We start from the raw sequence: 26408 nt of genomic DNA, 5'->3' as shown, positions 1-26408 counted from the left end.
GTTTGGCAACTTCTATGCTCTTGGTTGTCTTGGCATCTACCTTTACAAAAGGCATATGTAATCAAATGTCGCTCGATCACTCTCAGTTCTCATCTACTATTTTAATATGTTATATCTATTTTAATATTTTAAAATATGAGGATTTGCATGTCACTTGTTACCACTTTAAACCCTACAAGAATTTGTATCTTTAACGACAACCTAATTACGACGGGTCAAAAATCTCGTCGCAAAAGCCTTTTGCGACGGGGCTAACAACCAAACAATGACAGGAATAACCGTCGCAAATGTCTTTTACGACGGGTTTACGACGAATTTACGACGGGATTTCTATTAACGACGGCCCCTTTTTATGACGGGTTCGCGACAGGAAATCCCGTCGTTAATCAACGATTATTGGCCTTTCGTGACGGGATTTCCCGTCGTTAGTAGTACAATTTCTTGTAGTGAAAATCTCTTTTATTTTTATATATTTTAACTTATTTTGCACAATTCTCGTAAAATATTTAATTTGGAAAACTTTTTAACATTCTTAATTTTCTCAATTAAATCTTGCTTGATTGGCTAGTTAATTGCCCCTTCAATTTTATTATTTAATTTGATTTAAAAAATATATACCGTAGATCGCTCAGGCCAAAAAACTACTCCCTCCGAACCTAAATGTTATTCCCATTTGTCATTTTACGCGGTAATTAAGGAAAAAGAAACATTATAAGATTAACTATTATTAATGTAGTTTTATGGGGAATTATTGCTTTTTGATTCCATTTTCACAAGAAAACAAAATAGTTGAACCAATAGAATTTAAGGAATAAAAATGCCAACTCATTAATCCATCCAAACTTAAACCAACCAATGAGACTACAAGGTTTTTTATTGATAAACCAATAGAATTACAAAGTTAAAATTACAAGGAAGAGATTAAAAAGGAAATAAAAGAAATGGAAAGATTATTTTGGGACACTAAAAAAGGAAACGGGAATAACATTTAGATTCGGAGGGAGTAATTAAATTAAATGTAAGATGTCAATTAACGTGAACTTAACAAATTATTAAAAGATATTGAAAGTAATAAGATATCAATGATGATGCTTTATGGTTATGTATGGGTTTTCTTCGCTAAAAGCAAAAAGTGTATTAGAAATCAATACTTAGATTGATTTCATAAACTCAGAAAGAGAAAGAGAAAGAGAAAGAGAGAGAGTTCTAAGAACTTGATCAAACAAAATTATTGTTATTGATTGATGAAATGAATTCGTACAGCAAGAAGAGTATATATACATTCTAAGGATGATGTGTTGTATCCAATGAAATTAATCTATATGTACACATCAGCATTTACAGCTGACTAGATTCAGCTTATTACAAGAGTGCAGCCTAACAGAATTGTTAACTAACTCCCTAGATTTTAGGCAAGTTGTTAGAGTTGTTGGTGTGTCATGAAACTGATCATGTGGGAAGCTTCTAGAACAGTGAGCTGCTGATTGAACATGATCCTTGTTGGTGCTGCTTCTTGCTTTGATGTTATGTATGACAGAAGAAAGAATAAGATTAGCAGTCGTAATAGGTGAGTGTATACCAACACCCCTCCTCCAACTTGGTATGGGTGAAACATTGATCATACCAAGTTTGGAAGACAAAGTTCTGTGTTGAGGACTTGGAAGAACCTTGGTGAAAATATCAGCCAACTGGTTTGTTGTAGGAAGATAACTTAATTGAAGTAATCCCTCAAGAACTTTATCCCTAGTGAAGTGGCAATCTACTTCAATATGTTTAGTGCGCTCATGAAAAATAGGATTCTTAGCAATGTGTAAAGCAGATTGGTTATCACAATGCAGTTTAACAGGTTGCAACTCATTGAGTCCCAATTCCTCAAGAAGTCTAACAATCCAAGTGACTTCACTTGCTGCTTGAGACATGGCTATGTACTCAGCTTCAGAAGAACTTCTGGAGATAGTTGACTGTTTCTTAGATTTCCAGCTAATGGGAGAAGAACCAAGAAGAAGGACATAACCAGTAACCGATCTTCTAGTTGTAGGGCATGCAGCCCAGTCAGAATCTGAAAAAGCTTGCAATGTGAGTTGAGCAGTAGCCCTCAATAATATCCCTTGGCCAGCTGTATGATTCACATATCTGAGTGTGTGAGTGAGAGCAGCAAGATGTGAAAGCTTAGGAGAATGCATAAATTGACTAAGAGATTGAACTGCAAAGGCCAGATCAGGCCTGGTGTGAGTGAGAAAGTTAAGCTTGCCAACATAGCATCTATACAAATCAGGGTTTGGACAGGCATCTCCCTCAGGGGTGAGTTTCAAGTTGAGAGGAAAAGGGGTAACTGCTGGCTTGGAAATATCAAGTTCACATTCAGTGAGAAGTTCTTTAGTATATTTCCTTTGAGTAAGAATATAACCTTCAGGAGTATTGCTGATCTCAATTCCAAGGAAAAAATTGAGAAGACCAAGGTCTTTGATGCTGAAAGTATGATGTAGATGAGCTTTTAGAGCATGAATTGTGTCTTCATTAGAGCCTGTGATGATAATATCATCAACATACACAGCAATTACAGTGATATCACCATGACTGTGTTTGATGAACAAAGAATAATCATTCTTTGATTGAGTGAAACCTTGAGCTTTCAATTCATCCAGAAGTCTAGCAAACCATTGTCTAGAAGCCTGTTTAAGACCATACAATGACTTATTTAGTTTGCACACATGTCCAGCAGGAGCAGCAACACCTTCAGGAACCCTCATATAAACTTCCTCATCTAGGTTTCCATGGAGAAAAGCATTGTTAATGTCTAATTGGAATAATTTCCATTGTCTACTGGCAGCAAGTGAAATAAGACATCTCACAGTTGACATTTTCACAACAGGAGAAAATGTTTCATGGTAATCAATACCATGTTTTTGTGTGAATCCTTTGGCCACCAATCTGGCTTTATACCTCTCTATAGATCCATCAGCATTCTTTTTGATCCTAAAAACCCATTTACAACCAATGGCTTTCTTGCCTTTAATTTGGGTAGTAATACAAAATCCCAGGTGTGATTATGATTTAATGCTGTAATCTCCTTTTACATAGCTAGTAGCCAATTGGTGTCACCAGCAGCTTCATTGTAAGTAGTGGGTTCAATTTGATCCATATGAGCAGCAATGAGCACCTTTTGTGCATCAGGGAGACTATCATAAGAGACCAAATTACACCAATGTGTGACAGGTTTATGGCAAACAAAATCATGAAGGTGAGATGGGACTTTTGAGACCCTTGTTGACCTTCTGAGAGTAGGAGTAGGAGAATATGTAGGCTGAGTAGGAGAAGGTTCTGGTGTATTTGTAGATTGAGGAGAAGAAGTATGGTGTATGGATTCTGTTTGAGACAAAGATGGAGAAGATGTTGAAGAGGAATAAGGAGTTGGTGTGGGAGAAATAGTGTCAGAAAGAAAACTGGAGTTAGGAGTATGGAAAAGTGGAGAAATAGAGAGGGAGTCTGAAAAAGGAGTGGAAACAGGAAGGAAGAATTTGGTAGAATAGGTTGACTTTGGTGAAGTAGAATAATGAAAGGGGAAATGTTGTTCATGAAAGAAAACATCTCTTGAAACAATCAGCTTGTTGGTAGCTAGATTCAAGACCTTATAAGCTTTTTGGTTGGGAGGATAGCCATGAAATACACAAGGATCTGCCCTTGGGTCAAACTTGGACCTATTAGGTTTTGCAGTTGTAATATAGCATAGAAAACCAAAAACTTTCAAGTGAGAAAGATCAGGTTTAACATTGAATAGCTTTTCATAGGGTGTACAGAAGTTGATACTTTTCAATGGCATTCTGTTGATTAGGAAAGTAGCAGTAAGAACACAACTGCTCCAGTACTTATCAGGTAGTTTAGATTGAAAAGCCAATGCTCGAGCTGTTTCAAGAAGATGCTTATGTTTTCTTTCTACTACACCATTCTGTTGAGGTGTATGACTGCAGCTTATCTGGTTTAAAACATCTTTAGAAAGAAACAATTCTTTCATTGCTCCTTCTGTAAGATCAGGAGCATTATCTGATCTAACCCCCTTAACTGATAAAGCAAATTGAGTCTCAACATAAGTGAAAAATTGAGTCATGATTTTCACTGAATCTGTTTTATTCTTCATAAAATGAGTCCATGTCATTCTGGTGTAATCATCAACAATTGTTAAAAACTGATTACACTTAGAGGAATCCAAAATGGAATATGGTCCCCATACATCAATGTGCAACAACTCAAAAGGCTTAGTAGTTCTAATACAGCTAGTTGGAAAAGAAAGCCTAGTTTGTTTAGCCAAAGGACAGATATGACAAAAAGATTCAGCTAAACAACCCTTTACATCTATACCCTGTAGATTCTTTATTTTTCCAAATGACATATGTCCAAGTCTCAAGTGCCACAGTTTGGCTTCTTGAATTGCTTTTGTACTAACAGTAGAAAGAGCATACTTATTTGAAGGTGAATTCATGCTTGAAACCAAAACTCTTCACACAAAGTGTATAATCCTTTCTGCATCTTACTAAGCAGTATAGGCTTGTTCCTGGAAGGGTCATGAATAAAACAGTTTCCATTTGTGAATGAGACTGAGAAATTTGCATCACAACACAATTTGGAGATGGAAATCAGATTAAATTTAAATCCTGGGACATGAAGAACATCCCTAAGTATAAGTCCTCCAGCTAGATGTATGATACCTTTGTGTTTAACTTGTAGTTCTGTGCCATCAGGTATGGTTATAGTATGTTTACCATCATGTACAAGTTCAAAAGAAGTAAACACAGACAGTTCTGAACACATGTGATCACTTGCTCCACTATCTAAAATCCATTGATTATTGAAAGTGGACATGAGACAGAATTTACCTTGAGGTTCATAACTAGTTGCTAAGCCAAGAGAGTGAGTGATAACACAATAACATACGCATTTTATATGTTATATTAGTCCATTGTTTGTCATATTTCTTTCATATTTTAATCTTAAAGTGCTATTATTCGTTATTTTCGATGTTTCTCTCCTCGTGTTTGTTTTATTTTGTTTTGTAGGAAATAGCTCAAGTTGGTAGACCTCGGAGGAGATGTTGATAGCGTGAGTACGAAAGTACGATGTCTAGGAGCCATCCACGTTTACAAGGTGTTTACGTTGTGATACAAACAAGAGTTCAAGACAAATACAAGATCACCGGGCAGCCAATACCACGGCGTACCCGTGGCCTACTTTACATCCCACACCCGAGCCGTGACACTCTTCTTTCGATCCCGTATTAAACGTTTATTGAGCTAATTACTAGAGTTTAATAGTTAGTATACTTATTATTATAATTAGGTATAAATACAAGTAGTATAGAAGACCTAAATCTTCTTCGGTCATTATAAAATTTCGAACGCCGCTTATTGATTTGGGGACGTTCTCTTTGTTCGTATTTTTATTGCTCATTGACGTGAGCTTTGGTGTGGGTGCTGGACATTTTGAGAACAAACGAATTAAGTGTTCGTTGACCTTCATATAGTTAACATAAATCTACAAGTATTCTTCTTTTCCTTCTTCTCTTTTATTTTATCTAATTAGTTATATTTTCTTTTTGTTTTAATTATTAATCATGTTTTCCTTCTTAGATTATTTGGTTTGTTTAATTAATATGTGTGAGTAGATTTATAATCTAGGGTTGAGTAAACCCTAATTATGATTAATGTATGATCTATTCTTTTAAATCCCCAATTTAATTATTTAATTGTTCTTGCTTAATTGATTGTACAATCTCCAATACTAGATTAGGGATAATTAGTATTGTTATCATTCCATTGTCTTTATCGTAACGGGAGTTGGGTTTTGACGGATTTGAATATTTCAATTAAGGACATGAAATTCTCCACGGGAATAGGTAGAAGGGATTGTTAGGAAATTATGGTATTGAGTTTAATGTCTTTAATTTGCATGATTCCACGGGAGTAGGTCTTGATTGCATATTAGGGAAGCCATTGATACTCGGGAGAGGTTTATGGTATTATTTAAGGTTTACCTTTCCTCGTGAACATTTATTTAATTAATTTGGGGTATGAATTTATCTTTGCATTAATTATGCTAGTGGTGATACTTAACTCTAGGTGTTTTTAATCCTTGATTTTAGTCTTATTATTAATTACGTTCTTAGCTAGAATTAGTTTGATAATCCATTCTCAATCGTTGATTGGTTACTCGCTTAGTATAAATTCAAGTCAGTTTAGCTAGTTTTCAATACATTAGTCTCTTGGGTTTCGACCCTTACTTGTCCGACTACATAGTTAGGAGGTCTAGTTAGGTTATTTTTTATAGGCACGCGACAGCCTTGTCAAATTTTGGCGCCGTTGCCGGGGACTAACGGTATTAAATTAGTTATTTTTGATTTATTTCTACTAAGTATTTTTGGTTTGGTTAGTGGCTTCGGCTATTGCTCCTTGTTTATCTGATATTTTTTTCCAGTTTCCTTTGTTGCATGCAAACTCGACGTGCAGGCTCACAGAGTTTGATTCCTATTGATCTTGAAATCGAGGCCACTGCACGCAAGCAAGGGGGTAGAAGGAGACAGAACAAGAACAAGAAGAAGGATACAATGGGTGACGAAGCACCAGCCAAATCTCTCTGGGAATATGGTATACCAGATACAACTACTGGTGTACTTTCTAGTATTGTCAGACCAGCTGTCACTGCTGCACACTTTGAACTGAAGCCTCAATTTATTCAGTTCATCTCCAATGATTTATTCTCAGGCTCGCCTAATGACTGTCCTGTAAGTCATATTGATAACTTTCTGGAGAAGTGTGATACTATGAAGATCAACAATGTCACTGATGAGGCCATTAGGCTACGACTTTTCCCTTTTTCTCTGCGAGATAGAGCCAAGGAGTGGTTGAAAGATGAAGGTACGGGCTCGTTTGATACATGGGATAAATTGGTCAAGGCATTCTTGGTGAAATTTCTGGACCAAGAGAAGACTTCTAGAATGAGAAATGAGTTAACCACCTTTCGTCAAGCTGAAGATGAGTCATTGTATGAGTCCTGGAGAAGATTTAAACGTTTGCAAAGGCAATGTCCTCATCACGGGATTCCAGAGTGGCTCTTGATCCAAGCTTTCTATAATGGGTTGACGCATGAGTATCGGATCTACATTGATGCTGCATCAGGTGGCTCTATCATTGCAAAGGTTCCATCTGAAGCTAAGGCATTACTTGAGAAAATGGCAGCTAATGACAACTATCACCCAGGTGGTCGGAACAGTGCTAAAAAGGTAGGTAAATATAATGTTGATGCTTTAACCATGTTGACCAGTACTGTGCAGGCACTATCTCAAAAGTTTGATCAATTTCAAACTGGGTCATCTACGGTAGCTTCATGTGAAGTATGTGGAATACAAGGACATATTGCTAATGATTGTCAAATCAATAATGCTGGGTTGACAATTGAACAAGCCAATGCTCTTTACAACAACAATAACCAGAGACGGCCATTTGATCCTTATTCCAATACATACAACGAGGGGTGGAAGCAAAATCCTGCATTCTCATACAAGAACACTCAAAATCAGCTTAATCCACCACCACCGCGCAACAACTTCAATCAACCTCCAGGTTTTCAAGCTAGACCACCTCTCAACCAGCAATCTTTCAATCAACAGGCCCCTCCACAACCAAAGTCCAATTTGGAAGCTATGGTTGAGTCTCTTGCTGCCTCACAACTTAAGCAAGACAAGTATTGGGAAGGGCAGATGAAGCAAAACGATTTCCTTGCTACCTCAATTCAACAAATTCAAGCTCAGAACAAGCTCATGGAGAGTCAGATAAGTCAACTTGCTCACCAAGTAGGTCAATTCTCAAAGACTCCAGGCCAATTTCCGGGAAATACTGAGCAACCGCCTAAGGGCCAGATAAATGCTGTGACTTTGAGGAATGGTAGAGTGTTAGAAGACCTTCCACCAAAGGAACCTCAAAAGAAAGTGATTGTGGTAGAAGAAGAGAAAGATGAATCTGAAAAAGTGGTTGAAGAAGAAAAAACGGAACCTATTGTTTCTCCCATTGAGCCATACAAGCCATCTGTTCCTTTTCCACAGAGACTAGCACAGGCTAAGCTAGAGAAGAAATATGGGAAGTTCCTTGAGGTCCTGAAGAAGTTGCACATCAACATCCCTTTCCTGGATGCTATCTCAGAGATGCCTTCTTATGCTAAGTTCTTAAAAGACATGCTCTCAAATAAGAGGAAGATTGAAGAGAATGCAACTGTTTCATTGACAGCTGAGTGTAGTGCCATTTTGCAGAACAAGCTTCCAAAGAAGCTAGGAGATCCAGGCAGTTATTCTATTCCTGTCAAGCTTGGTGATATTGAGATCAAGAAAGCATTACGTGATCTTGGGGCAAGTGTGAGTCTTATGCCCTTGTCAATCTGCAAGAAGCTTAATATGGGTGAACTGAAGCCCACATGCATCTCCCTATAACTGGCGGATAGAACAGTTAAGTTTCCCCTTGGTATCCTTGAAGATGTTCCACTCCGAGTAGGAAAATTCTTCATTCCATGTGATTTTGTTGTGATGGAAATGGAGGAAGATGCACAGGTTCCCATCATACTTGGAAGACCCTTTTTGGCCACTGCTGGAGCCATAATTGATATGAAGAATGGGAAGATCACCTTTGAAGTGGGTGACGAGAAGATGGAGTATACACTCACAAACTCCATGGGTTCTCCTTCTATGGGAGAAACTATCTATAGGGTGGATGCTCTTGATGAGGCGATAGAAGCTAAGGCTTTCAGTTTGCAACTTGATGATTCGCTACAGACAGTCTTGATGGGAAGTGCAGATGAAGAGGATTGGGAGACTAGGGAGTACAAGAGGCTCTTGGAAGAGACACGAGCTTTAGCATCTGAAAGTCCTATCAAGGAGGTGTTGAAACCGAGAGAATATAAGGAGAGTTCCACGCCTCCTGAGGTAGAGTTGAAACCCCTTCCCTCTAATTTGAAGTATGTTTTCTTGGGTTCTAATGATACATACCCTGTTATTGTTAATGCTGAACTTGATGACATTCAGATTGAGCAATTGCTTACTGTTTTGAGAAAATATAAGAATGTCATTGGGTACACCATTGATGATATTAAGGGGATTAACCCTTCATTTTGCATGCATAAAATCATTCTTGAGGACGATCATGCTTCTTCTATTGAACCTCAAAGGAGACTTAATCCTAACATGAGGGATGTAGTCAGGAAAGAAGTTGTTAAATTGCTTGATGCAGGTATAATCTACCATATCTCAGATAGTAAGTGGGTTAGCTCGGTGCAAGTAGTTCCAAAAAAGGGAGGTATGACCGTTGTCAAGAATGATAAAGGTGAGAAAATTCCCACTAGAACTGTGACAGGGTGGCGCATGTGCATTGATTATAGGAGATTGAATAAAGCCACCCGAAAAGATCATTTCCCCCTCCCATTTATTGATCAGATGTTAGAGAGGTTGGGAAAGAATTCCTTTTTCTGTTGGTTAGATGGATATTCAGGCTTTTTCCAAATTCCTATCCATCTTGACGATCAGGAAAAGACTACTTTCACATGCCCTTATGGTACTTATGCTTATCGTAGGATGCCATTTGGATTATGTAATGCTCCTGCCACCTTTCAAAGATGCATGATGGCAATTTTCTCAGGTCTTATTGAGAACTCTATGGAAGTATTTATGGATGACTTCTCTGTCTATGGAACATCTTTTGATGTTTGTCTTGATAATTTGGAAAAGGTGCTCCATAGATGTCAAGAAGTCAATCTAGTTCTCAATTGGGAAAAGTGCCATTTCATGGTACAATAGGGAGTCGTCTTAGGTCATGTTGTTTCTCATAGGGGCATCGAAGTTGATAGAGCAAAGATAGAGGTCATTGAGCGCTTACCACCTCCCAACTCCGTAAAAGGGGTAAGGAGTTTCCTTGGTCATGCGGGCTTTTATCGTCGTTTTATCACGGACTTTTCAAAAATTGCTCGGCCTCTAACCGAACTCTTATGCAGAGATGTCCCCTTTGTTTTTACTGATGCTTGCACTGAGGCTTTTGACAGGTTAAAGCAAGCTCTCATATCTGCCCCTATCATTCAGTCACCTGACTGGAATCTTCCATTTGAGATCATGTGTGATGCCAGTGACTATGCAGTGGGGGCAGTGTTGGGCCAGAGGAAGGATGGCAAGCTACATGCAATCTAATATACGAGCAAGACTCTTGCTCCAGCACAAATGAACTATGCCACAACAGAGAAAGAGTTATTAGCAGTGGTGTATGCTATGGAGAAGTTTCGGTCCTATCTGGTTGGATCGAAGGTGATAGTTCACACGGATCACGCAACACTGAAGTACTTGATGAGTAAGAAAGATGCTAAGCCTCGTTTGATTCGTTGGATTTTGCTACTCCAAGAATTTGACTTGGAAATTAGGGACAAGAAGGGAGCCGAAAATGTTGTTGCTGATCATCTCTCCCGACTTGTCCTTGAGTGTGAAAGTGACGAGGATCTCCCTATTGATGATTCATTTCCTGATGAGAAACTCTTAGTTATAGCTACTACAGAGATCCCATGGTATGCTGATATAGCCAATTATCTGGCTTGTGGTACTATTCCTCACGGTTATTCATCACAGCAAAAGAAAAAATTCTTTAAGGAGGTGAGAAGACATTTCTGGGACGACCCTTTTCTTTATAAGTCTTGTGCAGATGGGGTGATTCGAAGGTGCATTCCAGAAAATGAGGTACCATTTATTATTTCACATTGTCATGAATTACCTTGTGGAGGACATGCTGGTACTACTAAGACTTCTGCGAAGATTCTACAGTGTGGTTTTCATTGGCCAAGCCTTTTCAAAGATGTTCATCAACATGTCAAGTCTTGTGATCATTGTCAACGAACTGGTAACATCTCTAAGAGGAATGAAATGCCTCTTAATAATATTCTCGAGGTTGAACTGTTTGATGTGTGGGGAATTGATTTTATGGGGCCTTTCCCTTCTTCCTATGGGAACAAGTATATCTTGGTTGCTGTGGATTATGTCTCGAAATGGGTTGAAGCGATAGCTACTCCAACCAACGATGCTCGTGTGGTAAGCAAGTTCTTTAAGAAAACTATTTTTCCTCGATTTGGCATACCACGAGTGTTGATTAGTGACGGAGGCCCGCATTTCTTGGAAAATCGGTTTGAGGCGATGCTTAAGAAATATGGAGTACATCATCGTGTGGGGTTATCATACCACCCACAAACTAGTGGTCAAGTAGAAATTTCTAACCGGGAAATCAAAACCATCTTGGAAAAGACGGTTGCGAGAACAAGGAAAGATTGGTCTGCGAAAATTGATGATGCACTTTGGGCGTACAGGACTGCTTTTAAAACACCTATTGGTACGACTCCATATAGACTTGTGTATGGTAAGGCTTGTCATCTTCCTGTTGAGTTGGAACACCGTGCGTTTTGGGCTATCAAAGCTCTTAATTTTGACTCTCAAGCAGCAGGCGAGAAGAGACTCCTACAACTTAATGAGCTAGATGAGCTTCGACTAGATGCTTATGAAAGTTCAAGGTTGTACAAGGAGAAAACGAAAAGATGGCATGATAAGCATATTTTGAGAAGAGAGTTTAAGGAAGGCGACTTAGTTCTCCTCTTTAACTCTAGATTAAAACTTTTTCCTGGCAAACTTCGCTCTAGATGGTCGGGACGTTCCGAGTCAATAAGGTTTTCCCGTATGGTTCGATAGAGCTCTGGAACAGACAAAATGGAACTTTTAAGGTGAACGGTCAAAGAGTGAAACACTACAGAGTTGGAGACCCCATTGACGAGAGTGTTGACATCACACTTTCCGAACCTTCACCGAAATGAATTGCAAAGGAGGTCGAGCTTATGACCTTATAAACAAGCGCTTTTGGGAGGCAACCCAATTAATTTCTAACTAATTTAATTTATTTCTTTACTTTATTTATTTGTTTATTTACTTTCTGCATTTAAAAAAAAAAAAAAATTAGAAAACCGAAAAAATCCCGTAAACATTTTGTTTAATTACTAAGTTAGATTAATCTAACCTTCCTAGTTCCTACGTTAGACTAGCTACTAGGATTACCTTAGTTAGTATACTACTTTCTTTTATTTATTTTCTTTAGGATTAGAATGTACAAAGTAGTCCTCTTTTGTCTTTTACTGTTGTTTCTTTTGCTTGTTTTGTGTGTCATTTTTGGTGTTGTTGCAGGTGGGTCACTAAAGCTTTATGTCCTGAGCCATATTACACTCCTACATTATAGGACTAAGACCTACTTTATTTATTTATTTATCTTTTTATTTTATTTTATTTTGCTTTTTGTTAGTTTTTTTCCTTCCTTTTCTTGGTTTTGTGCGTGATTCATTGTAACTGATACTTCCTGATTCCAGTGAAACTACAGCTATAACCCAGCCACCTCCACGTCACGGCCGTGGATATAAGCTACTAGGAACAGGCCTTGCGTGGGATCTCAACAAAAATCAGCCAAGAAAGCCAGTACAACCCACGGTGCTGCCGCGAGTCGAAGCTTCTCGCCACGGTGAGGCTGTGAAAGTGTCTGAAAGTATTAAAGAAAAGAAAAAGAGAGAAGCTAAAAGAAACTTACAGCCAACTCCACTGGTACACCGTGACACAAGGATCCGAGCCACGGTCTGGTTGCGTCCCATCGTAACTTAGCAATTCAAAGGAGGTAACGAGTCCTAATATCATTGTACCTCTCGGAGTCCCTGTTCTCTTCAAATTCTACCCCTCCTTTAAAGATATCTGTAATTTCTTGGCTTTAAAAATTCGCACAAGAACCGACGTTGCTCTCGCAATTACCGAAGCAGCACTATAGCATTCTGATTTCACCCCTAACCCAGACCAATTGAAAGAATTCGAACCCCAGGTCTTGAACGCCTTGTTCGATTGGTGAGAATTTGTGCTTTATTTGGGTTCTTTAATCAATTTCTACTCTTCTGGTTGCATAACTCCAATTCAAGATTTTGAGAAGAATATTCAAGGGGAGTGATCGATTTGACGCAAAATCAAAGTTTTTCTTTTATTGGGGTTGAATATTTGGGTAAAGCGCAGTATTCGGGTACCTCAGTGGGCAGTTATAGGCTTTTGAATACTTTCTCTCTAATTGTGAGTATCCCCCTAGTTGGTGGGGGCGTGAATAGTGTTTAAGGAGTTGGTATTTGATTTATATTGAGATAATTTGTGTGAGCATATTACCTCAATGGCTCGTAGTGCCGGTTCAAAGCAAAGGAAAGTTCCTGCCCATCCACGTGCTAAGGGAAAGAAAATCTCTAAAGAGAAAGGCCCGATTTCTAAAGTCAAATCGTCTGCGGAAAATGTGGTAATTGATTACTATGATATTAAATTTGTGGATGATGAACATAAGAAGAAGTATGAGAGATTGTTTGTGAGAGGAGTAACTACTACTCGTTACTGTGACATTGATGTCATAAATTCCTTGCATATTGAAGATGATACTAATTGGTTATTCTCTAATGTTGGTTGGGGTAATTTTCTCATGAACAAATACCCAACATATAAGAGAGTTACATTGGAATTTTTGAGCTCCTTAAAGGCAGTTACGTATGCGGATTCACGTTGTGGTGATGGCATGATCACTTTCCAGATGTACAACGAGACACACACATGGACTGTAGCAAAATTTAATGAAGTTCTCGGTTTACCCACTACTGGACCCCGACTGACACCTAAGCATTGGTCTGCTGTACCTCTTTGGCGAATTTTAACTGGTGAAAATGACTATGACTCGAAGGAGAGCTCGATAACTTCAGTTCGTCACCCAGCTCTACGGTATATCCTTAAGGTATTCGCGAGTACCATCTTTGGCCGAAAAGAATGGGGTAAGGTTCGCAAGGCAGAATTATATATGCTCCATCATATGCTTCATGCTCAACCCATCGATGCAGGTGCTTTCTTAGTACGACAAATGCAAACTTTGGCAAACACGACCACCGGTGGAGGAGTCTTTGTGCAAGGGGGACTCATAACCCCAATTGCGCTTTACTTGGGTCATGCGTCTCTACTTAAGAGAGATGGGGCTATTGACGGTCAGGATGCTGTAGACGTTCCTTCGAGCTGGTTAAAAAAGAAAGAGGGTACTACTATTTGGTGTATCAAAAATGTTGAGGATGAACTGCCTCCCCAGGAGAAAATGTCTTTACGTAATGCGGCTAATTGGTCATTTGATGACACTCAACCAAGAGTTCGAGTGCCTATCCTTCCTGAGCCGCCGGTCATACCTAGCACTACTGAGGGTGCTAGCTCCTCCTCTAGCTCGATCGAGAGAGCACTTGCAAAACTCCAAGGATCAGTTGACACAATCATGCAGGAGCAATGCACTATTAAGGAAGACATCTCATCCATGTTCGCACTCTTAGAGAATTTAAACACTTGGATGAAGCCACAAGGGTTTTCAAACCCTTCTCTTGCCCCTCCTCAGTGAGGCTTTGTGAGTACCTTTCCCCTTTTACTTACGTTTATGCTTTACTTTTGCACTGCGGACATTGCAACATTTAAGTGTGGGGGAGGGTACCAATATGTACATATTAGTTTTTGTGTTTATTTTACTATTTTATTTGTTAGTTTGTTTTTTTAGAGTCTTAGAGTCTAAGAATAATGATCATTCCAAACCGATTCATGGAACAAGTAAATTTAAAAGAATATAAATGTTTTTCTATGTTTTTGTCGTGAGTTGATTGACATTGATATGAGTAATTCGGTAAGATGAGTAAATCCTTTCTTGGCAATGGTTTGTGGTAAGAATTATCTTCCGGGCCCCGACTCGACTGATGCATGTATCTTGAGTAACTGGTGAGATCTTTGAGCCATATAGACTGACACATTCAAATCAGTCTCTATTTTTCATGTGTGATTAGATATTTTTCCTCTTTTGTGGTACGATTCTTGGACTTGGCTTGGTACTATTCGAGACTTTGTGATACACGTGCGGGGGGATGACGGAAGACTCCTTTAGTTAGCTAGAGCTTCAGATTTTAGGAATAGGTTTGCTCATGCAAATTTTTTTATTATTTTTTTATTTTACATTCTCCCCTAGGATGATCCATGTTGAGCTTTAATCCCATTTCTTGACGCCCTACATTACATGCCTTAGAGCCTTTTCTTAGGTTTTGTTCGGGTTTTTGCGGAGTAATGCTACCATTGTGTATGACTTTTATGGGGGTATGGAGATTGTGATATGAAAGAAAAGTTCTGTAATTCGTTGCTAAAATAAAGTTCTATTTTATTGAAAAAAAAAGAGAGTTCGAGAAATAAATCATTTCAATTTCTCGAAGCAAAAAAAAAAAAAAAAAAAAAAAAAGAGAAAAAAAAGAAAAAAGAAGAAAAAAAAAAAGAAAAAAGAAGAGAAAAGAGAAAAGAAAAAAAAATTATCGTGAATAAATAAAGGGTCGTTTTGGTTGTTTAGAAGTAAGAAGGGAGGAGATTGAACCTAAAATTTGGAATTTGTAGTGTTGATCGGAGTATAATTTATTTTCCTTGTTAGGAAATGAGCACCACATTCCCAAATGACATCGTCTCACCCTATTTTAACCAAGCCTACCCTTTTTGAGTAACTCATGATCCCCGTGTATGTATCACCCAATAAGTGGAGAAAGACGAGAGGCAAGTCTAAAGATGAAGACTACATAGAGTCGACGTGCTTGAACGATAAATAGGTTGAGTGATAATTCTACTACCTTTTAAACACATGAGAGACACTATTTGTTTTATTTTGCACAACTAAAGTGAGAAGCTACATGCATATGACTGAGTTAGGGGAAGGAAGCGGTAAGACTGGTTGGTCATTGAAGGGTGTCATCAATTTACTGTTTCGTTTGATGTTCGTTGATTTGTGACATTTAACATAGTTCTTAAAAGAAATGATTTCATGTTTTCAAGTTTGTTACCTGATTTCATTTATTGGTTTGGATGTTCACTATTTGGATTTGTAGGTATGCCTTCTGAAAACCTTCACGAGACCTTACTCGTCCACTAGGGTAGCTTAGGGGTTTAAAGGGCTTGTTGCACATGCTAAGTGCAATCGTGATTCCTACGACAGTGAGTTAGGATTTTATTGCTTTATTAGTGTAGTTTTTAGTTTTGTTTACTCGAGGACGAGCAAAGGTTAAGTGTGGGGTAATTTGATAACACAATAATATACGCATTTTATATGTTATATTAGTCCATTGTTTGTCATATTTCTTTCATATTTTAATCTTAAAGTGCTATTATTCGTTATTTTCGATGTTTCTCTCCTCGTGTTTGTTTTATTTTGTTTTGTAGGAAATAGCTCAAGTTGGTAGACCTCGGAGGAGATGTTGATAGCGTGAGTACGAAAGTACGATGTCTAGGAGCCATCCACGTTTACAAGGTGTTTACGTTGTGATACAAACAAGAGTTCAAGACAAATACAAGATCACCGGGCAGCCAATACCACGGCGTACCCGTGGCCTACTTTACATCCCACACCCGAGCCGTGACACTCTTCTTTCGATCCCGTATTAAACGTTTAATGAGCTAATTACTAGAGTTTAATAGTTAGTATACTTCTTATTATAATTAGGTATAAATACAAGTAGTATAGAAGACCTAAATCATCTTCGGTCATTATAAAATTTCGAACGCCGCTTATTGATTTGGGGACGTTCTCTTTGTTCGTATTTTTATTGCTCATTGACGTGAGCTTTGGTGTGGGTGCTGAACATTTTGAGAACAAACGAATTAAGTGTTCGTTGACCTTCATATAGTTAACATAAATCTACAAGTATTCTTCTTTTCCTTCTTCTCTTTTATTTTATCTAATTAGTTATATTTTCTTTTTGTTTTAATTATTAATCATGTTTTCCTTCTTAGCTTATTTTGTTTGTTTAATTAATATGTGTGAGTAGATTTATAATCTAGGGTTGAGTAAACCCTAATTATGATTAATGTATGATCTATTCTTTTAAATCCCCAATTTAATTATTTAATTGTTCTTGCTTAATTGATTGTACAATCTCCAATACTAGATTAGGGATAATTAGTATTGTTATCATTCCATTGTCTTTATCGTAACGGGAGTTGGGTTTTGACGGATTTGAATATTTCAATTAAGGACATGAAATTCTCCACGGGAGTAGGTAGAAGGGATTGTTAGGAAATTATGGTATTGAGTTTAATGTCTTTAATTTGCATGATTCCACGGGAGTAGGTCTTGATTGCATATTAGGGAAGCCATTGATACTCGGGAGAGGTTTATGGTATTATTTAAGGTTTACCTTTCCTCGTGAACATTTATTTAATTAATTTGGGGTATGAATTTATCTTTGCATTAATTATGCTAGTGGTGATACTTAACTCTAGGTGTTTTTAATCCTTGATTTTAGTCTTATTATTAATTACGTTCTTAGCTAGAATTAGTTTGATAATCCATTCTCAATCGTTGATTGGTTACTCGCTTAGTATAAATTCAAGTTAGTTTAGCTAGTGTTCAATACATTAGTCTCTTGGGATTCGACCCTTACTTGCCCGACTACATAGTTAGGAGGTCTAGTTAGGTTATTTTTGATAGGCACGCGACAGCCTTGTCAGTGAGAGCCAAAATTCTCTGCTTGGTTAGCAATCTGCTGATTGTGTAAGCAATTCATCAACTGTGTGTATTGTTCTTCAGTAAATGTAGCATGTACCACTCCTGGTCCTTCCTCAGGTGCCTGAATCTCTTTAGGGGTGTATTCATCTAGCTGAGCTGCTGCTGCTACTCTTTTTCCTTTCCCTTTGAAATCTTTAGGGTAGCCATGTAGTTTCCAACACTTCTCAATGGTGTGGTTTCTCATTTTGCAATGCTCACAGAAGAGATTGTTTCTATTGTTGTTATTATTGTTCCTAAACTGATTTCCAGTGCCTGCATACTGAGAGTTAGAACTACTGTTATACTGATTTCTGTATGACTTGTTGTCAAACCTTCTAGCATTGAATGCTGCAGATTCAGTCTGTGTTTGAGCTTTGTGGCTGTGCACTTCTTTCTGTTGTTCTTCCTGCAGAAGTAAACCACATGCCTTTGAAATTGTAGGCAAAGGATTCATCATGAGAATAGTGCTTTTAGGATGCTCATATTTTTCATTCAGCTTCATCAAAAACTGAATCAGCCTTTGATTTTGCTGTGTTTTGAGCAACTGCTGAGTGAGATTGCAGCTGCAACCAGTACATTCACAAACAGGCAAGGGCTCCAAACCATCAAGCTGATCCCACAGCATCTTAATCTTTGTGAAGAAACTAGAAACTTCCTCATCATCACCTTGACTCAATTCACTGAGTTGTTGTTGAACAGAAAACAACTGAGGTCCAGATTCTCTGCAATACATGTCTGCTAATTCAAGCCATATTGCCCTTGCTGTCTTAAGATATAGAACACTTCTTGCAATCTTTGGTTCCAAAGAAGCTAACATCCAAGATATTACTAGATCATTGCATCTAGTCCATATTTTGTAATTCTGAGAATTTGCTGCTGGTGGAATTAAACTGCCATCAACAAAACACAGTTTGTTCCTTGCTGATAAAGCTATCATCATTGAACGTCTCCGATCACTAAATTTTTTTCCCTCAAACTCAATACTCACTAATTTTGTTGCATTCAAATCACTGTTACTAAGATAGTAACCAGAATTTGGATTTTGTGATGAATCTGTTTGATCTGCAGGCATCTTTGCTACTTTGAAGAAATTACAAATTCAAAAGAAAATCTATCAGATTATGTGAAATCAATCTGATCAAAAGAATAATGAGATGGACCAGGAGATTTCAGCAGGATCGATTGATCACTTGCTCTGATACCATATTAGAAATCAATACTTAGATTGATTTCATAAACTCAGAAAGAGAAAGAGAGAGAGAGTTCTAAGAACTTGATCAAACAGAATTATTGTTATTGATTGATGAAATGAATTCGTACAGCAAGAAGAGTATATATACATTCTAAGGATGATGTGTTGCATCCAATGAAATCAATCTATATGTACACATCAGCATTTACAGCTGACTAGATTCAGCTTATTACAAGAGTGCAGCCTAACAGAATTGTTAACTAACTCCCTAGATTTTAGGCAATTTGTTAGAGTTGTTGGTGTGTCGATCATGAAACTGATCATGTGGGAAGCTTCTAGAACAGTGAGCTGCTGATTGAACATGATCGTTGTTGGTGCTGCTTCTTGCTTTGATGTTATGTATGACAGAAGAAAGAATAAGATTAGCAGTCGTAATAGGTCAGTGTATACCAACAAAGTGTAATGTATAAGAAGTTGATATTTGGTTATTTACATAATTTTGAGTCATTATACTTATGTACTTCTATATCTTTTTACTTTACTTTCAAGGGGCGAAGTTAATTCTCATTTAACTTTTAGTCTTTTAGACTTGTTTCTCACCCAGATTCTTTTGCCCTAAACTATGTTGACTGATTTCAGTGAACGTATTGAACCCCAATTCCCCAAAGGGTAGTCATTAATTAAATCGAGGCTTTACAACTTGTCGCATGCATGCAGTCATCTTTCTCTAGGAAAACGGGTTAATTAATTTGTGTCTCTTCGGCAACTTAAACATCCTTTCAAATTACCCAACATCCAATTCCTTTCATTTGGACTTTAGAGGGCAGCTTAGTAGTTAGCCTTAAATGCAAACTACTTTTAGCGATAATCTCTTGAATAAAAATGACACCCAACAAAATCACAGAATTCACTCCTTAAGAACTTCAACTTCATTCCTTTTATCCAAAAATAAAATGGGTCAAATCTTATCTAACTTATGGAGTTGGATTTGTCCAAAGCCAAGAAATGAAGCACCAACTTCATATGATAATCAAGGCAATTACCAAACATTTCCTCATGACGTTAAGCAACCTCAAACCCACATTATCAACATACCTGATCATCATTTTGACCCGATACTGGGTTCGGGCCGCAACGAGATTATCGAAAGTTATGATAACAACAAGTTGAGTGATCCTTCATCTTCTGATATCGTTGTTGATTTGAGCAGTGGGTATGAAGATGTTAAGAGAAAAGAGAAAAAGAAGAAGGCAGTCATTGATGACGGTGACCAAGTAATAGAAGAAGTAGTAGTGTTAGAGAAAAAGGTTACCACTAGAATAAGTCATGTGTCAAGTGTTAAGAAAATAGGGCTATATAACAGCTCTCAAAGGATATTACTCGTCGGCGAAGGGGACTTCTCTTTCTCTGCTTGTTTGGCTGTCGCTTTTGGTACTTGTGCTGTTAACATTACCGCCACTTCTCTCAACTCCGAAGGTACTTTCTTTTCCCTTATAAACCATCTTTAATTAATTAATTAGCTATTAAACGTCGATAAAAATGTGTCTTTTTAAATTTTTGGACAGACTTTTTGATCAAGAATTATACAAAGTTCATCACCAACAAGACAGAGCTGCTGACTCGAGGTAGCACCGTCATTCATGACGTCGACGCCACAAAAATGGCCAAACATCCCATCCTTGGCTGCTTGCTATTTGATCGTATCATTTTCAATTTTCCGCATACTGGGAAATTTGGTAGAAATGATACTGATCAGCGGTAATTATGCACTTTCTTTTCGTTTTTTAAAGCATTAATTATAGCTAGAGCACATATTTTTTTTTTGGGTGTCAGCACCCGATTCACCTTTGGGGATAATTCGAATTCGGTGCGAGTTTTGGGTGGTTAAGTTTCAGTCCCCACCCAATTGTTGTTGCAGGGAATCGAACACGGGTTTTCTCTAACAAGTTCAGCCTCAATCACCACTGAACCAACAAGCGATTGATAGCTAGAGCACATATATGATATATTAACTTTTTAAAATTTGGTTTAAAGTTGAAAACTATTATATTTATCAAAACATCCTTAGGTGGAATCTTGTTGAATTCATCCCTACATACGAAGTATATATATTTTTTAAATATTATTTTTTTATAATTTTTTCAACTCCAAAATTGAAATGGTTAAAGATTGCATTAGAGTCGATGCAAATGATAAAGGTGAAAATTAAACATTTAAAAACAGGTGTATTACCCACTATTACGTATATTTAGCTTTATACATTTTCTGATTTTATTGCAGGACACATAAAAATCTGGTGAGAGGTTTCATGAGAAATGCGAAGAAGATGGTGAAAGAAGATGGTGAGATTCACATAACCTCGAAATCGAATGGGTTTTTTCTTGAATGGGATATTCCGAAAATTGGAAGTGATCAAGGGTTAAATCTAATAAAAGAAGTAAAGTTTACTCGTAACAAGTATCCTGGTTATCATACCAAGTATGGGTTTGGAGGAGACAAGGACTTTGACTGTAATCCTAGCAAAACCTACACGTTTACATTGTCGCTTAAATGAAAATTTGAAATTAAGTTAATTGGCTTATTTCATAATCACTTTATGTGGTAGGAGTATGTACGTTCTCAAGTTTTTGAATTTGCTTGCGTCATGTACGTGTTGTAAGGACTGGATTTTTGTAAATCAATGAAATGAACTACTCCGTAATATGTACTACCAGTCTGTCTAGTCGTATGTATGTATATTGGTATCACTTTATTTCAAGTCAAATATGCTCCCAAAACTCAAAATGGACATACATTGCGTATGTTTTTTCCACCTTTAGGTCCTGTTCTATTTGACTTATTTAACTTATTTCACACAAAATAAGTTCAGTTAACTTCAGATAAGTTCAGATAATATAAATTCAGCAAAAATAAGTTTTTTTCAAAGATTTTCACACAAATAAGTTTAATTCAGACAAAATAAGTTTTTTCAGATAAAATAAGTTTTGATAAGTTCAGATAAGTTTAGTTATATTCAAATAAGTTCATAACCACAACATAAGTTTGAATCCTGATTCCAAACTCATACTTAGTCTATTTTTATTCTTTATATATTCTGTTTTAGGCGTCCCTTTTAAATATTTACATTTGGCATTTTCTTTTACTCCCTCCGTCTCTTTTTGTTTTTTATGTTTTTGTTTTTGGGTATTTCAAAATGTTTTTTACATTTCTTTTTATATTATCACATAAATAACTTAGTATTCTATCAAAATTCGTGTCCAATTATTATTTTAACCAATCAAATTCATTGGGTCATTTAATCTCTCACACTTTTCCATTGAGACATTAAATTTTTTCTCATTTCCCAATATCAGAATTTTGATAAAAGTGAAAACATTATAAATAAACGTAATTTATCTCGTTTAAATAAAAAAAATTGAAGGATTTCAATGCAAATTAATTATTCGTTAAAACGCGTGAAAAATAAAAAACGTAAAAAACAAAAAGAGACGGAGGGAGTATATTGTAACATATTTTCTTTTTATACTCCCTCAATCTCTTTTATTCTTTATACATTATGTTTTAGGCGTCCTTTTCAAATATTTACATTTGGTATTTTCTTTTATAAGCCCTCGTCCATTTTTATTGTTTACGTTTGATACCATGCAAACAAATTAACAACAAATTAAGGTGGATAACGATTTCACTTTTTTATTTAAACAATGCAAATTACGTTTATTGATAACATTTTCACTTTTCTCCAAAATCACAATGGAAAAGTGTGAGAATCACGCAGAATAACACTAGATCAATTAACACAATTCAAGCATACAAATTAATTAAACCTTGATAATATAATTCAATAAATCAATATACCTGAAATGGCCGACATCATAGCCAAATATCAAACCTCCCATAGCCGCAAGAAGGCAACGTACTCTAAAAGGCGTATCCAATAATTTTCCTGGATAGTCTTTACCCAATTTCCACCATCAACAATTATTTCACCGTCCATTGTTTTATTTATCACTAAGTTTGATCGATCTCGAAAATAAGAATAAATAAACTATACCGTAGTGTTTGGAATTAGGTATTTCATTTCAAATTATTAATTTCAACTCCTTCGATCATTTCAGTTCTTCACATTTAATTCCGAATCACTAGTGTTCCGGTATTGGAATCGGGTGGTGTGGTCGGATCTTCGTATCTTGAATGTGGAGGTGATTTCCTGCAAAGTGAACCCCGAACCCGGGGGAGGTTCCCCGGATCGGAGCCTCCAACGCCCAACATTAGTGAAATATCATAAAGTGATGGAATACAGAGAAGAGGGAGTAGAGAGTGTAGAGAAGTTAAGTTTACCTTCCCCAATAAATGAGTATTTATAGGGATTTTATGGATTATTAGGTCATGGATTGGGCCTTGGCCTTTATTACTCCCTGGGCCCAAAATACTAGAATATGGTATTCTGGTATAGAACTGGGCCTACGGGAGTATCCCGTACAACTAGCCCCCTCAGAGTAAGTACAACCGTCTTAGACTGTTGTGCTTGCTCTGAAAAAGTAATCACCCCATACAACTAGCCCCCTTATCTGCAGAGATTCGCAGAATGGGCGGATATCTTAATTCTGTGTTGATATTTGAAACTACTTCAGAACTGATATTACCTGCTCATGAGTCGAAGATATGCAGATAAAAATAATAATGTAATTTGTTTGCTCTGGCCGATTGGCCCTTTTAATTTTTTAGGACGACTAGCCCCCTTAATTTTTTAGGACGACTAGCGTATTTAATATTTAGGATTACTAGCCCCCTTTATTTTTTGAGGATGACTAGCCCCCTTGATTTTTTAGTACGACTAGCCCCTTTGATTTTTGAGGATGACTAGCCCCCTTGATTTTTTTTTGGACGGCTAGCCCCTTTGAATTTTTAGGACAACTAGCCCCTTTGATTTTTTTAGGATGACTAGTCTCCTTGATTTTTTAGTACGACTAGCCCCCTTGATTTTTTAGGACGACTAGCGTATTTAATATTTAGGATTACTAGCCCCCTTTATTTTTTTAGGATTACTAGCCCCCTTGATTTTTTAGTACGACTAGCCCCCTTGATTTTTTAGGACGACTAGCCCTTTGATTTGATTTTTTTTATTATTATTATTATTATTATTTTTTTTTTTTTTTAGGACGACTAGCCCCTTTGATTTTTGTAGGATGACTAACCTCCTTTTTGCATTGATATGTCTTGCCGGTCTTTTTTCAACACTATATTTCATATTTTATTTTATCATTGCTTTATTATGGACCGCTACAATTCACAGTGGAGTGCCCCTACGACATTTATTTTCCCCAAAGCTACTGATCACATCCATACATTTCGTTGGACTGCTACGATTCACAATGGAGTGCCCTTAACGGCATTTATTTTCCCCAAAGCTACTGATCACATCCATTCATTTCGTTGGACTGCTACGATTCACAATGGAGTGCCCTTAACGACATTTATTTTCCCCAAAGCTACTGATCACATCCATTCCTTATGGACTGCTACGCTTCACAGTGGAGTGCCCCTACGGCATTTATTTTCCCCAAAGCTACTGATCACATCCATACATTTCGTTGGACTGCTACGATTCACAATGGAGTGCCCTTAACGGCATTTATTTTCCCCAAAGCTACTGATCACATCCATTCCTTATGGACTGTTACGCTTCACAGTGGAGTGCCCCTACGGCATTTATTTTCCCCAAAGCTACTGATCACATCCATACATTTCGTTGGACTGCTACGCTTCACGATGGAGTGCCCTTAACGGCATTTATTTTCCCCAAGGCTACTGATCACATACATTCCTTATGGACTGCTACGCTTCACAGTGGAGTGCCCCTACGGCATTTATTTTCCCCAAAGCTACTGATCACATCCATACATTTCGTTGGACTGCTACCCTTCACGATGGAGTGCCCTTAACGGCATTTATTTTCCCCAAGGCTACTGATCACATCCATTCCTTATGGACTGCTACGCTTCACAGTGGAGTGCCCCTACGGCATTTATTTTCCCCAAAGCTACTGATCACATCCATACATTTTATTGGTTGCCATATTTCACCTTTGATATGCGATGTCAGCCTTTTTCTTACTTCAAACACACCGGCTATTTAGCACCTGCAATCTTGCTGTAGAGAATATAAGGTGATAATTATAATTAACCAAATCACATGCATATGTGAGATTGCACAACATCCTCATAACTATTAGTATAATATTTGTTTTTTATATGCACCTCAAATGACGGTAACGAAATTTGACCGGTAAGAGATTAATTTTCAATCGTGAAACTTAAAAGGAATACATGCATTTAGACAAGCGATGGTACTTAATTATGCAGATCTTATGACATACTAGCATGGCATCATCATATTGTGTGGGAAGTTAACACTTCAACCCTTTTAATACGAAAATTATATTAGCACGAGCATTATCTTAACAAGTTTTATACGTATCATACGAGTAAGTGTGTGAGTAGTTTGTTCTAAGTCAATAAATTTGTCGTTTTAGGGGCTTAAGTATTTATAAATCAAAATGCGATCTAGCAGCACTAAAAAGTATAAATGGCCGACTAGAAGGACGCCCATATAATTTGGCACATGACTCTTTATTACAATGATATGAAATTGTTTTAGTGTTACTGGTTACGAATTCACGATAATTTTAATGATACGTAAGGACTTGAATATGATCGTACACACCATTAGTTTATCAAGGAATTAACCTTGATTACTTTAGTATATTAACTAGCCCCTCGGAGTATTAAGTAGAGTTTACAGTCGGCTTAAGAATGATGTCATTGAGGTACCTTTATTGACACAAATATTTAGAGTTGTAATTCAATTTACTTACTGAAATAACTTGTGACTAAAAACTTTGAAAAATGGTCATAAAACAACCAAATTAAGTGGGACTTTCCTCCTATTGTTGGTACCGGTAAAGGCTTTCTGCCACAGATGTTTAGTGTTGAATTTTTTCAGTTATACCTTGTTAGTGCTATACTCATTAGCATAACACTAGCGACTTTAAGGGAAATACGGTATTTTTACAAAGAAAATAGCTTTTAAGCAAACTTTAATCGTGGAAACAAGGTTTTGAAATTTATTAGTTACTACATACTAGTTATTACACACAAATAGTAGTGAGGAAGTAGCTGGGATTTCTCAAATTAAGGCGTTGGTGACGCTATGATTATTGTAACCATGTAGTTTTGCTTATCACTTTTACAATTAATATTTTAACGGCGGTACAAAGCCCCCTCAAAGTCTTCTTATGGGTACAAGACTATCACGGCTAATACGGGTAGAATTTTGGTAATGATACTAACCTTCCTACTTACTAACATTAGTAAAAGGAGACTTCTGGCAATTAAGGAACACATAATAGGATAACACTGTGAAGGACTCATCACATACATAGAGTTTAAGCCACGTTTCTTTGACTCAACCTTTATTGGCGGTACCACTGACGTTACATGCTTGACATTTTAGACGAGTTTGCCTTAAACGTTTTATTCCACAACAACTACATTGTTGGTTGCATACAAAAACAT

At 37.2% G+C, this 26408-nt stretch overlaps 2 protein-coding genes across 2 annotated transcripts; one reads left to right on the top strand and one right to left on the bottom strand.

The window, feature by feature from the left end:
- Window positions 1-17601: 17601 nt before the first annotated feature.
- LOC110777540 (uncharacterized) lies at window positions 17602-18714 on the bottom strand. The gene has a single exon (XM_021982145.1). It carries the CDS (start codon window positions 18712-18714, stop codon window positions 17602-17604), a length of 1113 nt encoding a protein of 370 aa, XP_021837837.1.
- A 981-nt stretch (window positions 18715-19695) lies between these two features.
- Window positions 19696-21524, top strand: LOC130471977 (uncharacterized protein At4g26485). The gene is made up of 3 exons (XM_056842351.1): window positions 19696-20310; window positions 20400-20592; window positions 21115-21524. Exons 1-3 carry the CDS (start codon window positions 19788-19790, stop codon window positions 21386-21388), a joined length of 990 nt encoding a protein of 329 aa, XP_056698329.1. The 5' UTR covers window positions 19696-19787; the 3' UTR covers window positions 21389-21524.
- Window positions 21525-26408: the final 4884 nt, after the last annotated feature.

The sequence above is a fragment of the Spinacia oleracea genome, chromosome 4 (genome assembly GCF_020520425.1).
Source record: "Spinacia oleracea cultivar Varoflay chromosome 4, BTI_SOV_V1, whole genome shotgun sequence".
Lineage (NCBI taxonomy): Eukaryota > Viridiplantae > Streptophyta > Magnoliopsida > Caryophyllales > Amaranthaceae > Spinacia > Spinacia oleracea.
This window is presented reverse-complemented; position numbering and strand designations above follow the sequence as displayed.

Excerpts from the sequence above, each read along its gene's own strand:
- LOC110777540 (XM_021982145.1), bottom strand. The coding sequence starts at position 18,714 with ATGCCTGCAGATCAAACAGATTCATCACAAAATCCAAATTCTGGTTAC.
- LOC130471977 (XM_056842351.1), top strand. The coding sequence starts at position 19,788 with ATGGGTCAAATCTTATCTAACTTATGGAGTTGGATTTGTCCAAAGCCA. Across the intron at positions 20,311-20,399 it reads CACTTCTCTCAACTCCGAAG|ACTTTTTGATCAAGAATTAT; the intron begins GTACTTTCTTTT and ends ATTTTTGGACAG. Across the intron at positions 20,593-21,114 it reads AGAAATGATACTGATCAGCG|GACACATAAAAATCTGGTGA; the intron begins GTAATTATGCAC and ends ATTTTATTGCAG.